The sequence below is a fragment of the Terrapene carolina genome, unplaced genomic scaffold (genome assembly GCF_002925995.2).
Source record: "Terrapene carolina triunguis isolate 2854851 unplaced genomic scaffold, T_m_triunguis-2.0 Scaffold96, whole genome shotgun sequence".
NCBI lineage: Eukaryota > Metazoa > Chordata > Testudines > Emydidae > Terrapene > Terrapene triunguis.
Window position 1 is genome coordinate 19731453 of NW_020664447.1, and position 18019 is coordinate 19749471.

The window sequence follows — 18019 nt, forward strand, 5'->3', positions numbered from 1 at the left end:
CTCTAACATGAACTCCTTGCATGCTTATGGGAAACAACTTTTAAATTCTTTCAGGGAACATTCACACCAGAAACCTGATTATAAGAGTTACACTTCTACAATCAGGAATCAGGAATAACACCAGTCTCGGTCTGTATGCTTAGCTTTACACATTGACATTAGTGGGACTAGTCACATGCTTGTTAAACATTTGAGTAAGTCTTTGCAGGATTGGAGTGACTTTAGTTGTTCAACTACAACTAACAAACACAACTCAAATTCTGAATTTTAAATCCTGAGGTGTAAACAAACTTCACAGTTATCCATAAAATATTATTAAATAACTAATAAACCATAGAAAATCAGGATCTTCTAATGTACATTCTTCAAACAGAAAAAGAAGTGGAAATTAATCAAATACCTCATTCACTGAGCTCTAATTATTTGGGTGAAACTGGCAGAAAAGGACTTCATCATACCTCACCAGTTAATTGTACATCTGGGTGAAAAATCCAGAACAAATATATATTCATTATATTTTGCCTCCTTTTCTGTTTCTGGACTGATCATGATCTTCTCAAATATATTAGTTGTTTAAAATGGTCCACAAGATAATTACTTGGTTTTTGACTTGCTTGAGAGCAAGTCATTGGGAGTATGCAAGATTGAAAATGTGAAACTCAAGCTGTTTTGATTGGCCATGTAGGTCAGATGGTAAGTTTCTGCTTTCAGGTTGGATGAGTGTTGATGAGTTACTTCTGGTTTTACACAGTTCTTAGTTAGACAAACTCCCATTGAAGTCAGTGGGTGTAGGATCAAACTTATATATTGCCTTTGTCATGGCAGATATATATATATATATATATATACACACATACACACACACTTTTTCTGAGAAACTGAGTATAGATTAAAACCTGAAAGAAAAAAATTGGACCAGAAGGAACCCTGCCAGATGAGCACCACTGAGTACTTGATATCTAATAGTTCCCCCAATGGACATTACAATAAATGTTTGTAACAGCACAATCAACAGTTCCAGAGGAAAACAGGACCAGAGAATCTTAAATCAGTTATTTCATCGAAGCACGCATGCCACAAGGAGTGACTATGGCATTCATTAAAGCCAGGTGAAAACCTATCAAGCATCACTCCTAGACAGACTAAGAGGCAGGGGCTATCTTTTACCACAAGTCTGTATAATGCCTAGCAAAATGAAGCTACGGTCTCAATTTGGGTCTCTAATCACTACTATTCTTGCTACTGTCATTAATAGTTTATATTTATTATTATGGATCTGGCTTGAATGCAAGTGTGCTAATTTAAAACCAGCTACAAGAACCTGGGCCTACTCAGACAAAATTCCCAGTGCCTTCAGTGAGAGTTTTGCCTGAGTAAGGACTACCAAATTGGGTGTGCTCAGAGCATCTGTCATAAAAACTTCTTGTAAATATTATTTAAAGGTGCCCATGTGTTTAAAAGAGAGGAATAATGTCTTGTTTTTCACAGGAGGAATGAAGTCCATTCTAAATAACTTCAATCAGTTCTAGTGTAAACATGTATCATTTATTATGCATTTAAATGTGCACAGCACATACACCACAATATTGAACAGCACCTGTATAAAACTACAGACAGATTCTGGTAAATGATGAAAGCTCATACCATGTAACATCAATATAAAGATTTTACAACAATATTCGGAAGTTACAACAATTACCTCTGAATACATCTAGGAGTGAGGCTGTCAGTTATGGATTTCAATGGAGTGAAAGGTGACACAGAAGAACCATTCTTCAGACAAATTCTTTGCAGTCTGATTTTGCTTTCTGAAACGTGGAAGAATTGTGAGGTTTCAGAGGTAGTGGCGAAAGTTACACTGATGATTACTCACATATAGAAAACAGAGAAAGTACAGAAATCCCCCAAATTGCAGAGAATTCCTTAGGCACCATGTTTCCTAGGTGCTTCCTTAGGTTTGACTTTGTTTTTTGTTTTTAAATTGGTTTTATTTTTGAACAGCAGCAGTAGATGGTTTAAGATCTGGTCCTGCTACACTCTGATCTCACTGAACTTTGGCGAGTAGCTTTACTTTTCAAGGTCATTTGTAAGTACAGTATATATGCAAGTATATGTGACTCTAGTAGAACAAAAACTTTTCATATAGGAATGTAGAAAGAAAAAAATGCTGAACTCAAATTTTCTGCAGCCTTGGGACTTGTATATGTCCAAAAATCATTAGTTGAATTTGGAAGATTATCTATGTGTAAACATCCTGTAAGAGTATTAAACTTATTCACTAAACATTGTGATCAGGCCTGGTTTCAACTTAAGACCATGAAGTCTCACTTTTATAAAAAAATTAAAAGTTTACCATCATTTCAGGGTCTCCTTTCTCCCCTCTTTCATGATCAAACCTGCCTTTTCCTTCGTTACTTTAGAGACATGGGTTACATTTGCAAAATATAGAAAGAAAAAATATAGGGTTACTCGATGACCATATAGTGCTGCAGCCTGACAGCTGTCTGCAAATATTTTCACCATGATTATCCTTACTAAAAGTAAATCACTGGGTAAAGATAGCTCAAACGTGACAAGGCTCAAATAGGATGCAACTGACTCTATCTTAAATACTTCTGGCTACATATGGAAAAATAGAGATTTGGGATTACAAAGATCCACCCCCCTTCCTGGAATTATAATACTGAAGAGAAAAGTTTGCACCTTCTATGCAGATTTTGTTAGGAGACTGGCTTCAAGAATTAGTGAGGTAGAAATTAATTAACTTTGTCAGGGAATGAGACATAGAAAAGAGCAGCATATTTCTCCTTCCAAACACTGCATTTTAAAAATAATATAGACCAGCTTTACTCACTTAAAACCAGTCTGACTTCTATCTATAGAGCTTGGGTTTCTCAAGAACCAGAAAATGTGTTTTGATTATATATTTAAAAAATATGGGAGCAATAGAGTTTCATAGGCTTTGGAAAATAAGTGTAGTCTCCAAATTTGAAAAAGGAATTTTGATTTGAATAAATAAACCCAATGAGTTCATAGTAGCATATTTCACAGTGTTTGTTAGGGGAGGAGTCGACACACACTGTTTAGACCTCATGTGCAAAGCAATCATATGTAATATTAGCTTTCTCTAAGGGTCACAAAAGAAATTATGCTCCTATTTATCTGAACAGAAAAGAAAAAAAAATTGAGTTTATATAGTTGTTTAAGGGTCTCTGGTGCCTAGTAGCTCTGCAAAGATTGACTGCAGGAAAGTTCAAAGTTCAGCACTGGCAGATCTAAAAACAGATTTGTGGGGTAGTTCTTCAACACTGCACTTTCTGTACCAGAAGTAAACCGATACCATTTCAATTAAATAGCAACACTGCACAAAGGAGGTCAGACATTGTATGTTCCTACAAGCTAGCATCAGAACTGAGAAAGGTTTGCACAGCTCATTTTCAAAGACTAAGACCTTATCTGGTGGTGGTGGGTTAAAAAAAACAAACAAAAATGTGTACACCAACAAACACTGTACAACACACAAACAGTGCAAAACATTGTAATATAGGAATTGAATTTCACTTGTTTTAAAACACATAATAGCAGCACACCTGTGATAAATTTAAAAACGTTAAATAAACCACAAAGCAGAAGTCTTCTACAATTGCACCATCAAATGAAATACCTTGGGTTGGGTTTTTTTGTTTGTTTGTTTGTTTGTTTGTTTTTAGAAATAAAAAAAATCAGAACTATAAATAATTTTGTGGCAATATATACAGACTTAAATAATTAATTTAAATATCTTACACCTAGTCTTGCATAAAACTCTCCAATAAAAGTGCACCATGTTTTCCTCAAGCGTGGCTTGTCTCTTCCCCTGTGCTGAGGTAGGTCTGAAGGAAGATGTCTCAGATTCTAGGAAGAAAATGTGTCACTGTCATTGTGGGAGACACTTTGTTGCCTTTCTTTGTTCTTCCATTTTTGCTCAGAGCTATGTACATGCCAGGGTAAATCCTGGACTCGTAAGCATTGTAGTTGTTCGGCAGGAGAATCTCTTTGAATTTACACTCATCGTTGAAATGGGTCTGAAATGCAAAGGAGGAGGAAGGGGGGAGGAAATATTAAACATCAGGTCTGGAAATATTATTGCCAACAGGTGTAGGGCCTGATGAAGGGAAATGCACAGCTGATTTTTCCCCCCTAGTGATCTTTTGAAGAGATCATCCCATTGAGACTCCAGATGGCCCATCAGAAACCGTGGATTCATTAAGGGTTTTAAAATCCAGATCAATCAGATATGTCCAAAGAGGCTCAGAGCATCTAGTAGCCTGTCTACACAACCATGGAAACATGTCACATTTTAACACAACGGCAATGCAGCTTGTATAAATGTAGGGCAAAATTATGTTGGTTTCCTCAGGTATATCTATTCAATGAGACTTTTCCCACTAACGAGGATTAGGATTTTGACTTTCAGTCCTTACATTGAAGTCAGTGGAAGCTTTGCAGGATGTAACCTTCCTTCAAGTCACCTTATTTAAATAATAGGCCCATTGATCTTTCTGACATTAAATAGATTACATTTAATATATACAGAAACCCTTGGCTTCCAAAAATATTAGCTGCACCTCCAACAATACATTGCCTAGGATATTTCAGAGCTCAGGACCCTCTAAATATTGGCAAAATGTTTTGATAGGAAAGAGGAAAGAATTTTAAAGGTACCCAGAACATTTCAGAACTGACAGTATTTCGTCCTTGATCTTGAATGAGAAATTGGGATCCGTTGATGCTAACAGACCAGGAAAGCAAACTGATTTGAAGGTAAGGCAAGGGAACTCTTTGCAAGTGAAATAATTTCTTATGTGGATACAAAGGGAGGCAGGTGCTTTTCCTGGATACAGATACTAGCACAGTATTGGGCTGGCATTAATAGGTACTAAAGTAACTAATGGGATTATCTCTATTATTAAGTTTAAGCACTAGTTTTTGTAAATCAGGGCTCAACCTGCTAGATTTAAATCTGCACTGGAGATTAGAATACCCAGAGCACACAATGCAGCCAAGACTCCTGCTTGATGTCCCTATTAGAGATGATGACAGAGGAGCTGTTGTACTTTGAAGGCCTGATACTGCTTCAACTGGAGTCAATAGCAAAATGGCCTCTTGACTGCACTGGTGCAGGATCAGGCCCTAAACCAGTTACTTTGTATATTCACGTTCTCGTTCAGGCAAAACGTCCATTCACTTCAATTAGAGCTTTGCCGGAGTTAAGGCGTGCAGGATCGGGCCCCTGAGGGCCAAACCCCCTTCAAAATGAATGTGGAAAGACATGAAACAGAGAAGTCATTGATAGAGAAGTCAGTCTGAAAGCAGAATTCTACATACAGAAATGATGCTGGCCACAGAAACTTGTACAAAGGGGAAGGCAACAAGCAGAGGGAAAGTTCTAAGTGACCTGAAACAAGACTTGTATTATTATTTTCAGCACCAAGTGGGTTTAAAAAATGAAATCCTGTCCACTATTTGTTCCCAAAATCCAATGTAAAAATGCAAGACATACTTTCATTCTGGCTGAACAGATCAAATTTGTTTTTAAAAAGAGGGAGTTTTGATGACTATCTATCCATCATAAGAGCAGAGTGTCAGTTCTGCAGCATTTACAAAGAGTGATCACGGTAGGTATTGATTTGTGATGTCATAAAAGATTACAAAAAACACACGTGGGACTGGTCACAAATTAAAGTTCCCTCAGAGAAACTGAGCAGATATATATGCCTGATTGAAGCTGTTCCTATTTGGAGAGCTTTATTATTTAATTACTTAATTAAATTAATTAATTATTATGCAGACTAGCTTGTGGTATTGCCCAACAAAATGATGACTGTGTTTGCGGACAAACTTGCGATATGGGTGGTCCCTGGCTGAGTGACTTTTACACCAGAGACGATAGTAAGTACATCTAGTGGCTAGAAATGCAAAGAATGGAATTTACATGAAAGGCACTACTCCAGTAGCATCTCTGCACAGCACACCTTCCATTCACAGTAAAACAGAGTGCTTCAAGAGTGTCCTGACTTCGATGAGCAATGCAGTGTAGGACTGGGGCTTGGGCAATTTAAATCCAAAACACCACAGGCGCTCTTCATCGCGGATTGATATGGTCATGTAGCCAGTCACTCAGTATCTCATACGTTACTTACAGATCCATAGAGCTTGCCTCTGCTATTCATGGCTACGAAGAGTCCACTTTTAACACCAAATAGGCTCACCACTCCCCTTTCCACTGGAGAAATTTCAAGCAGACCTATGGTGGAAAACGATGCATATGGAGTCACACACAATATAGATACATGTATTAACCTTATTATGGGTTCATTTAACACGAACAGTGGCCATATCAAACCTATTCCTGCCAATTAAGGCTAAATCGTGATTATTTGCCTAACATCACCGACATGCTCCTATATGTGACTTCACAGTTACTTCCTTGATGAACCGGTTCTTAAAACTTTTCAAGATGATTATGTGTGTTAGATTTCCCCCTATGCTTTAAAGACTGAAACCCGCTCTCATTCGGTGGCTAGATAACGTCTAATAAAACAGCTCTTTAAAAAATAAAAACAACCCTGATATTTGAAATGGGAACGAGGAATGTCACTCATTGCCCAGTTTAAAATAAGTAACAATAAGTTTGTGGCAAATCAGACATTTGTCCTCATGCTGTTTATAACCCCAAATCCTATTGTTTCAGTTGGGTATCAGATAAAGTCATGGGGCCAAGGGGTTAAGTCACTAACAGATGCTTTTCTATTGGACTGTGCTAACGTTGGAGAGTTGCTTTGGACTCAGGAATCCCAATTTACTGTTTGAAAACCCGGGGGTGGGGGAGGAACCCCCTGCATGCTGTGGTACTGAGCATCCAGATGCTGACGTGGGCAGAACACCTGATTCTTTTCGACAGCAGGAAAAATATTGCTTTAAGCAATTCTATCCAGACCCAGTAGCCTCCTCCATAAATCGCGCTCAAGCAAGCAATCAGAGCCCTGCAGTGCCATTATTTTTAAAACAAGTCCTTGGGGGCGGAGAAAAGGACATGAACAAAAAGATTTTCCCTGATTGATTTCCAATGCTCATGCCACTTAAGCATATACATACGGACTTTCAAACGCAAGGCTCTGGGACTGCTGGCTAAGCATTTTTTTTTTACTTAGTAACCTTGTGTCTTCAGCAGGATCAATGCCACTGATTTGAGGGACTTGATAACCCAATTCAAGCCTGATCTTAAGGAAGTCAGTCGATGCAGCTTGAGTTTGACCATGCATTCTTAGGACCGACTTTCAGCTGACTTTGGAAAGCTTTCTATAAGCCGCTCACAATACCTAGGTAACCAGCTGCAATAATAATTTTTCCCTCTAAAGGGGCCCTTGTGTGTTTCTGTGCAGAAGGCTCTAATATACAAAGTGCAATACACGCTGGGAAAGCGAATCTATTTTCCGAACAGGGCACCAAGAAGGAAAAGTGCCAATACAACCAAGTGCCCTTCAGCTGATTCCTCCCCTCCCCCGCACACCTTTTCCAAAAATTACAGAGCCCCACAATTCTTCATTTGGTCCCTCCTAGAAGGGGAGCTTAGGAAAGTCACCAGCTGAAATGTCAGGAATCAGGTGAGATGCACTTCGAGGTGCCAAAGCCCCCCTGTCATAACCCCCCCCCAGGAAATTGACAAGGTGGGGAAATAAAAAGAAAAGAAGCAACTTACTGTATCGATTTTCGTTGTGAATCCCGTTGATTCTGCCGTCTGGCAAGACTTGGATGTGAAACCCGATGCCTACGTTACAGTAGAGACGTCGCAGCCTCTTGATGCCCAGCAGATAGTCACTGTCCCGGCTGATCTCTTTCCTCTCCCCCGGGAGCCTGGCCATGGAGCGAGAGAAGAGAGTCTCCCAGCGCCACTCCAGGGTGTCGTTGTGCTGGGCAGGGAAAGGAGCGCAGCGCACCACCCAAGGCGAAAGCAGTCCCAGGAGCAAGATTGGCAAGAAGGCCGAGGGGAGAGTCATCCTGATCAACATGGGCAGCACACGTGGTTAGAAGGGAGTCAATTGCTCTAAAAATACACTCGCCTCCGAGCTCCCACTTTATACTTAGATCAAAGAAAAAAAGGGAGAAGAAGTAGCAAAGGAGGGATCCCAATAGCTCAGTCACCAAAGGAGCTGTGGTTTCCCTGGTCAGGTTGCATGGAGAAGAAATCCTGTGAGCAAGGGGAGAAAAAGCAGGGGGGATCGACTCAGCTGAATCTTATTCTGAACTTGATCTCAACTCCAGAAGTTGTCTGAAGTGTTGATCTTCTTCTATAGCTGCTCAGCCATAGCGCTTTAGCCCTAGCCACGATATTTATATATCCATGTGCGTTGGTACCTATTACATCACCACCTACCGCTCTTTGCTGCAGCGTTCAATCCAGTTTAACAGAAGTCAGATTATCACCCCTAGATGCTAAACAACTTCGAATCGTGTCTTGAGGGGAGAGGCAGAGGCACATTTTTTTCAACTAGCAGGAAAGGCCAACTTTTAAAAAGAAAATGTCACATTTTGCGTTCATCGCATGCAGTCTTTCTTTCTTTCTTTCTTTCTTACAAATGCTAATGCAGGACACAAAAATCAAAGAATGCCCAACACGCTTTTCCCTCAACACAATGTCTGACTTTGTGGAAATCTGTGGAATTTCGGCTTTTGCTGTATCCAGGCGACATGGTTTACAGTTTGCTGGATGCAAAAAAATTCCCTTCATTAAAAGCCAAAATAGTTGTTGCATGGGAGGTTTAAGAAATGAAAAATGAAAGAACTGGAGGGGGGGGGGGAGGAAGCATTTATTAAACCAAAGGGCTAAGTCTTTAATACATAGGAAAACACTTAAAGAGGCAAAGGACATTCGAAAGTAAAACTAACTTTTTGGATTCTAAGTGTCCCTTTAAGAAATCGGAATACACCGCATTACTTCAGAGTTTAAGACAATGCAGAATTCAAAACTGGTTACAAATATTGAATGGTATTTTAGTGATGCAGCTGATTTCTAATCTCTTCACATTCACTTAAGTATTGCAGTGTTGTCTCAATGATACAGTTGATTTCTGATCTTTGAATGTGATATATTCACTCCTTGGAATCATTTCCCTGCATATAATATTAACACAATATTCAAAATGAGGGGAGAAGAAGGTTTGAATTCATAAACCTGTAACTGTTTTAATAAAGGCAAGTCACAAAGGCTCGGTTACCTGCCTTAGCCTCATCCTAGGTCTTTTTCGATGTCTTCAGAAACTAACAGGTGGGAGGATGTCAGAACAATTTTGGATGGCCCTGAATTAATATGCAACAGAAAAAAGTTGTTTGTGACTCAGCTCTTTTATAGCCCCGAGGACAGTTTAGTCTTTTTCACGCCAGCAAGCACTCCTGCTGTTCCAGCAAGAGATGCGAGAGGAAAGAGAATTGCCCCGAGCCAGATGACAGCTCACCTAGGTGCGAAAATCTCTGACCTTCGCTAAACCTAAGCAAACTTTAGATGATGTCCTTTTTTCCTCTTGTGAGATGCACGCATATTATTGAGTGTGTGGCATGTCCCAACCAAGTCCTTTCTCTCTCCTTGGCCCTCAGGATTGTCAGGAGAGGTCTTTAGGGAGACACGGTGCGTGAGGTAAAGATATTACCTCACCCACCTTGTCTCTCCAATATCCCGGGATCGACAGGCTACAACAACAGGGCAACCAGGACTGAGATCTTGTTGCTTTTTTGGATGGCTGCAACTTGGTCCTCAAAAGTTAGAAGACCCATTGGAGTGCGATGGTCAGTGTGTCAAACAATTCTGGGCCAGATTCGGATACTCTTATTTCTATTGACTAATACCCTATTCTAGGAGCCCTCCTATCCCATTGAAGCCAATGCTATTATTTATGGACTAAGGTAACTACTGCATGTATGAGGGTATCATTATTTGGCCCTGAAAGGAAAACTGGCGCTCATCTAACTGGTTACCAACAATCCCATCCCCTATTGCCCTTCCTGTGCATTACAGCCCCTTCCTACCTGATCGTCCTTAGAAAAGGAAGAGCCTAACATGATTCTAAGTTTGCAGGTATTTGCTGTTTTTTAAATACAGCTGTGGATGAAACTGATTCATTATCAGAATAAAAAGGCCCAGGACAGGTTATTTCTGCAAACAGATCTATGCAGTTATACAGGCAATCTGTAGCCTATTCAGGCAACATTGGCAACAGGCAGAGTAGTCTAATGATTAGAGCTGGTATGTAAAAGTCAGGCCTCCTGGGTCCTATTCCCCATGGCAAATCCTTATTTTGTTAGTCCCACTCTCTCTATGCCCCACTTTACTAACCCATCTGCAAAAAGGGTATAACAATATTTATTTAAACCCTAAGGTTATTTTGTGACTTTAATTAATGTGTAAATACTTAACTCATTAGATATTATTAATTAATGCTTGTAAAGTTCTTTGAAGATGCTAGAGTGTTAATGACTGTTATTGTTTTCTTCTTATTAATGTTTGTTTTTTTATTATGGTAATACATAGAGTCCTCAGCCAGGCCAGGATCCCATTGTGTAAAGCACTGTGCAAGCAGAGTCAATGACAGCCCTCGATACAAAGAGCTTACAGTCTAGGGCCCCGTCCTGCAAACATGCAGCACATGCTTAACTTTAGATACCCATTAAAATTTAAGATTAAGAAAGTACATATGTATTTGCAGGATTAGAGCCTATAAGATTGAAAAGTGCTTTGAGACGATTACATGAAAGTTGCCTGATAGAATTGCCAAGTTTATTAATAAAGGATGTTTTCACAAATTCATTCATAAATGACTCAGAGCAAAACTTAATCACTTCCACAAGTGCTTTGAATAAAGTCCTGTTTGGTAGCAAAAGTGACAAGATTCCAACCAAAGGTGACATGCTGAGATTTGTGATTATTTGCTATTTATGTATTTAGGTGGTATTTTAACTATGAAAAGATGCCTGCACCCTAAGCTCTTGGTGTCATGACAATTGATTAAATTCATAATTTGTATGGGCAGCATGACACAATACAATAATTTAATTTGCCATCAATAAATCAAAGTAGAAGTATATCCCATTCCACTTCCATTTAAACCCCTATATCTTAAGCCCTCCCCCAAAGCCCCACCTAATAGATGGGTATGTGAAAATTTGCCATTTCTTAAAGAACCAGATTCTCAGCTGGTGTTAATCAGTGTAGTGGCATTGACTTCAATGGAATTATGTTGATTTACCCCAAGGGAGGATCTGGCCCACATTTCTTTACAGCAAAATACAAATTTCTGCCCAGAAAACAAACCATCTTTTGTTGTCATGACAAAGTTATCGGAAAACAAAAATTGTTTGTTCATTATAAGACACTTTTTATGCAGCTGTAAAATTCAAGATCCTTGAGAAGAACAATGTGAAGGTGTTTCTTTCAGTCCCTCAGTGTTGAATTGAGTAATTGCCTTCCTTCTCTTGCTCTCTCTCTCTCTCTCTCTCTCTCTCACACACACACACACAGTCCCCCGTTCTCCCAGCAACCATCTTTTCCGATGCCTTGATCTATCCCTGAGGAAAGACAATTCTCCTTATAATTTTTATTACAGTAGCACTTAAAGAAAGTGGACAAAGAAAGTATTACCCCCATTTTACAGATGTGAAAATAAGGTGCAGAGAGATTAAGTGATTTGTCCAAGGTCACCCAGGAAGTTTATGACAAAACTAGGAACTGATCTTTTGCCTTAACTACAAGATCATCCTTCTGTCCTATGGGCACCTGCAAGGTACCAAATGGGTTCTGATGGTTCCAAGTGCCCTCAACTTTCTTACAGATGAAAGGAAGCTGAGAGTGTTCAGAGCATCTAGAAGTTCACTCATCATCTTCCTCAATCAAGTCCTATATCACTTTCATACATCCATTGGGCCTTATGTGATACAATCATTTATAGTTGATATTTTAAATTTAAAAAGGTGGGTTTTCATTTGTTTATCCTTGTCTCTGGCTCTATCCCTTAGAAATGCACCTGAAAGTCACAACTGAGATCCGAACTGAGGTTTGAGTAATTGCAGTAAGAAGGTATTCATAAAATTCAGATCCACGCCTCCCATTCAGATTCAAAACACACCACATTTTGAGGTGTTAGGTCCATCTCTAATGCAGAGACTGTCTTGACAGAGATACTCTTATGTAATATAAATTCTGCAAAAGAGAATCACAAGAAGAAAGAAAGAAAGAAAGAAAGAAAGAAAGAAAGGATATGTCTATACATCAATCACAGGATGTGATGGCAGCTTGAGTAGATATATGTGACCTCGCTTTATCAAGCAAGCTCGAGTCTTGGAGTCTCGAAGCTGCAGTAACATGTACTTCAGTGCAGGCTGTACAAGCCCACCCAGAGTTCTGAGTAATTACTCCCATGGCTAGCCTGTACTGACGCCCGGGCTGCTGTGGCTTCCCTTTTCCAGGACCTGAGCTAGCTAGATTAAGGCGAGCTCAGGGTTGTCTACACAAGTGGAAATCACCCTCTGTGATTGCAGTATAGACATACACAGGCCTGTCAAGAGAAATTGGGGGCCCTGGTGCATCGTGTTTGCTGGGGCTACCCCCTTACATTTCACTTTATTGACGCAGATGTTACAGATGTTTTGGGGTCTCCCTTAGCTTTGGGCCCCAGTATAATTGTCCCCCATTTCTTCCCCTCTCGTCAGCCATGAACATAACCAAAGAAAGAAAGAATCTGGCATAACTTCATTGATGTCACTGAAGTTATTCTGGATTTACATTGGTGTAACAGTAAGCAGAATTTGGCCCTATGTGTGTATATAGATAAGGAGACAGAATTAGCCAGTTTAAAAAATCATTTTATTGATTTATTAATCCTGCTAAAGAGATGTAAATGAGCCCAGAAGATACATCTCCTGAGCTCTGTTACTGAAGGAAAACATTGTACTGAGACTCTTTGATCTGGATGGACGGGGAATGGACTGGAGCGGGCATGGGGATCACACTTCTTAAAATACATTGTTGGGGGGGAAAATCTCTTTCACCATGTTTGTATGTAACTAAATCAATGCAAACAGGCAGGTCTGTTCCTCACCTCCCTTTTGCACATGCCCCTTTTAATTATTATTATTTTGGAGGACACTGCACAAAGATCTGCTGAAGAGACTCGCCTGACAAAGCTTTCTCACGTTCACGTCTGGCTGACTCTCTATGTCAAAGGGGACAGTAGTCCTGGGAGAGGAGGTTGGGTTGGAATGCAGGGCAAAGCTGGGGGCCCAACCCAGAATGGCTGGAGTGTCGCTGGGAGACCCTCACCATCCAGTCCTCTTGGAGTTGCACTGCACACACACTAGCTGGCCATGTGCACACAAGCCATGGTTTGCTGCCCTTTTTTTTTTTTTTTTTTTTTTTTGTTGTTGCTTGCTTGCAGCCAGTCTATTTGATCTCTGTGTGCCTTGGTTTCTTGCTGTTGTAAATGTCCTGCCCTGATCAAAACCTTTTTATCTTGGGGTGTGATGTGGTGTCATATGTTGGAAAAGAGCAGTGGAGTATAGCAGTAGCCAGCTACAATAGGGTACTGGATAAATACCAAAGGCAGCAATAATATGGATCAAATGTGTATAGATACCCAAAGGGCTCAATGCAAAGTCTGTGTCATTTTATTTGTAATGCATATGGACTTTTTCAACAGCTACTATCTCCTTCTGTTGCTTTATCTCTGGCACAACTGAATTTGTGCAGAAAAATACCTCTTTATAAAGCACTGATTAACATTACTGTAGAAGACTTGATTGTGTGCATCTGCATGGTTTGTCTGTTTCTCTACTGGCTCTGATGTTGCAGTTTGTACTTATGGCTGGATACCATGTTGCTCGTATTTACCCATTTGCTTCAGAATGTGGTTATGATGTAGTGATCTTGATCTGTTACCTGATGTTTTAAGGGTTTCAGTGCTTCCTCCTAGGACCACAAAAGATTGAATCCCCCTTAATTGCATTCAGTTTCATTGGATCCTTTTCTTTCAGCTTGTCAGTGTTTTATTTGCTTGTTTGCTTATTGTTTTTTGAGCTTTGTGATTAGCTGCCTCAGGCAACCCGCTTAGCTCAGAGACTTAGGGTGGCTGGGGAGCAATATTGTTGGCATCACTGTGTGGAACTCAGCAGATGTTCTCAGCCAGCCAACCAACCATGGCTTTGTTGAGGCACTTAGCTGCCCCATTGGCCCCTGGTTGCTTGGCTGACCTGGGACCAGCCCTCTTTATATATGAGAAAATGCACAAGGCCACGCTATTATATCCCCCCGCTTCTCACCCGGAGAAAGCTTTGTTTCTGCAGGCTGCAGCTCCTCTTCCTCATCAGCAGCTTCCCCATTAGCAGAAGTTCCCGACTACTGGCATGCCTCCTTCCAATTGGCAGCTTTCTTTAGCCCCATTGGCTGCCTTACCATCTCTTGTCCCTCCCACTCTTCTCCTCACCCACTACTCTTTCTTGTTTCAATTCCTTTCTAGGGCCACCTTAACTCCCTGCCCATGCCTCTTGACCACTGTATTCCAGTTCCCCAGCTCACTTCCCTCCTACTCCAGGATGATGTTTGGTCATACAACATTCACCAGGTCAGGCCATTGCCATCTGCTGCTATTGCTTAGGGCTGAGATGGTTTTAACCACATGTCCAACACATATACTACTATCACTACCACTGCTCTAAGTAAGGCAAATCAGGCAAAGTCTCCCTTTGCCCCAGCCCCTTGCTGCCACTCCTGCCTCATTGCCAACAGAATCTGACCAAGGCAGGGCCCAGCAACAGCCAGAAGAATTGTTATTGCAGCTGTTGGAGTGTCATTTTCTCTTTCCCTCCCACCAGTTTCCCAGCAGGCTGTTCCAACTCCTATTTATTGGAGAGTCCTTTAGGAGGGCACACCAGCAAGGCCCATTGTAGCACCATCCAGTACCCTGTTTTCCTCCAGAGGTTCATGACTTCATACAAGGCAGACTTTTGTCCAGTTTCTCCCCCTCTTCATCCAATCTGACTGAGCTCGGATGAGGATGGGTACTATTTTAATTATTTCCTTTTTTAAAGCCTGTGTGGATATGGGATATTGTGAGTCCTTGTTAAGGACCTTTTTCTGAGATAATAGAATGTTCGAGAATTTCAAATGCCCATGGGAAAAAATGAAGGCCCTGCTGCCTCCATGACATTTATGGGCATTGAACTGAGCAAGGTGACAGGATTACAGAAACCAGCACCCGTCCTCACAGAATGTCACAAAGTATCTGATCCCTGAGTAGAGCTGGGACCAGTGCCCCTGTATTAGAGCAGGTGAGCCCAATCTAGTCAGTTAAAGGGGTCTGGGCTGAACCTCTGCCTATAAAGGACAGGAAATGAGAGGGGAGGAAAGAGTGATTGAGATAGGCTGTGCCTGGGGAAGGGAAACCAAAGTGGAGTGGAACTAACTCTGGTGGTAGATCCCTGGTGCAAGGTTGTGGCGACGACAGATGAAAGGAAACAGAACACCAGGTTTGTGGTAGCTGAAAAGCCCCTCTACCTCCCAGGAACTTTTTCTGGGGCTTTTATTTCTCTTCTTACTTTGTTTACAACTTTTTTTAGTGGTTACATTCTTGTGCATGAAGAAAACATGCAGTGTACAATTACACAAGATAGCAAACCCATTTCTTGTGCGCGTGAACACCAGCTGCGAGGGTACAATCAAATCAGCCAAAAGGTTTTCCCAAACACAAACGTGGGGGTGTAAACAGCTTCTGCCTTGCTGCCAATAAAAACAATGTGCCGTAACCATGGAAAGCTATACATCCCCACACAAGGTGTCCAGAGAAGCAGCCCTAGGGCCTGCTGCTCCAGGAAGGAAGCAGAGCTGACTAAAACTTGGAAGCTTCCAGGAGCAGGAAGGCCAGAGACCCCTGAGAGAGGTGACCCTGAAGCCTGAAACAAAGGAATGAGTTAAAAGACTGTTTTTCTGTTTATTTGCTTGTTTTAAGAAAATAAACCTTCTTAAAGGAACTGAGCATGGCAGTGTGTGCTTGGAAGCTGGGGTGAAGCCCCGCACTGACACATATGGTGGAGAATGTGGGCACCTCGATTAGCCCTGATATCGGGGAGGAGTGAAGAGGAAACCTGGGTTGATCCCATCTAGTTTGGGGCAAAGGGAAAGCTGGAGGAGGTAATTAGCCTGTTAGTGACTGGGCAGAAGCAGCAGATGGCCATAATACAGTGACAACAAGAGCAACAACAGCAGACTTAGGCCATGCTCATGAAGTTGATGGAGAATCATCAGAAATAACAAGAGGCCCAGTTTGCAGCACAACGGAGGTGGCAAGTAGTCCACTTCCAACAGCAAGAGTGGTTGCAGAAGGGAGCCAAGGATCACCAAGCAACATAGTCAGTAAGGGGACCCTGTGTCAGCTGGTTCCAGACCTGGTGAAGCTTGGACTAGATGACAACCATGAAGCCTTCCTCCAAATATTTGAGAGGATGGCAAAGGCATCAGGCTGTGAGGAATCAACATTGGCAGCCCACATAGAACTGTTTCTGACAGGCGAGGCATAGACGGCTTATAGAGTGGCAAGCAATAACCAGGCAAACGTCTACCTGGTAGTGAAGGCAGCCATTTTGAACCAATGAGGGCTGACTCCTGAGTCATACAGATGCTGGTTTTGGGTTGAACCATTACCACAAGGAGTTTGCTCATAGGTAGTGGACCAGAAAGAGAGAGACACAATGTGGTGGCTTGGCTCTGAGACCAGCTTGATAGAGAAGGTCATGCACCAGATTGTCTTGGAGAAGTTCCTGAAGGTTCTATCTGTGGGAGCACAGAGCTGGGTAAGCCACTTCCAGCCAACCTCAGTGGGGGAAGGTGTGGAACAAGCTGAGGTCTCCTTTAAGGCCAAAGGAGATGAGTGGCTGGAATGGCAAACTGAGAGGGGCTCAACAGGGGATGTTCCAGGGAAACTTTCAAAGGAGAAAAACCTTGAGTGGCCAGAACTTGGGAGACAGACAGAAGCAACAAGAGTCTTGACTAGCCCCACAGTTTAATGGAAACAGTTATGGGGTGGACTAACAGGCACCATGGTGTGCTTCAGATGTGGCCAGCTTGGGCATATTTAATGGAATTGATTGGTGATGGAGTGTGATTACCTAGGCTGTTACTACACTGGGACCAGGCAATGGAGGCCCACTTAGAAAGTTGAGGGGGGGGGGAAGGCTGGCCATGGGAGGTACTAGTTAGGTTGGGAGGAACCATCGTTAAGGGACTTGTAGACTCAGGTTGTGGGTGCACTCTTGATCAGGAAGATAAGGAAGGGGTCAATAACCTAGACCAACATCTCCCAGTACATGTCTCGTGTATCCATGGTGAGACGTATGTCTAGCCCACAGCAGAGATTGGCCTGGAAGTTCAGGGTCAGAAAGCTTGACTTCATATTGGGGTGGTCAAGGGTGTGCCTTGGCTAATAGTTCTGGGGAAAAACGAGGTCGGTTTTTCAGCCCACGTAATGCGGAAAACTAGAGATTAGAACCCAGGACTAAGGGGTTGGGGTTGATCAGAAAAGGAAATAAGAGAGCTAGGAGCCAGCGTAAAGATGCCAAAGGGAGGCTGAGAGGGAAAGCATGACCATTTCCAGGGAGTGAAGGATCAGCTTAGCAAGTGCCAACAGGGGTTGGACGATGCAAACATCTCATGAGGGAAAATTATTAACCAGCTAGTGGTGTTAAACAAGAGTTAGCCAGGGTTTGGGTGGAAGCTGAGAAAAAGAAGCACCAGTGCTTGATCCTGAAGAAAGAATTAGCCCAACCCCAGACAGACAGAAGTACCAAGGAATGGAAGCTAATGGGAACCCAAATGGAGTCTCAGACCCAGCAGAGTCTCAGACCCAGCAAGGTACTGTGGAGACCCAGACAGAGTCCCAGATTTGGCAGGATACTGTAGAGACCCAAGCAGAATCCCAACAAGGTACTATGGGGACCCAGATTG

At 41.8% G+C, this 18019-nt stretch overlaps 1 protein-coding gene across 2 annotated transcripts; it reads right to left on the reverse strand.

Annotated features, from left to right (window-relative positions):
• Window positions 1–1576: 1576 nt before the first annotated feature.
• On the reverse strand, window positions 1577–8123 carry FGF4 (fibroblast growth factor 4). Of its 2 annotated transcripts, none has more exons than XM_024205067.2 (3): window positions 7742–8123; window positions 6183–6286; window positions 1577–3894 (listed from the first exon to the last, which is right to left on the reverse strand). In XM_024205067.2, exons 1-3 carry the CDS (start codon window positions 8049–8051, stop codon window positions 3769–3771), a joined length of 540 nt encoding a protein of 179 aa, XP_024060835.1. In that variant the 5' UTR covers window positions 8052–8123; the 3' UTR covers window positions 1577–3768. The 2 variants fall into 2 exon arrangements, with proteins under 2 accessions (XP_024060835.1, XP_024060834.1); XM_024205066.2 differs by having other exon boundaries at window positions 1577–4064.
• Between the last annotated feature and the right edge of the window lie 9896 nt (window positions 8124–18019).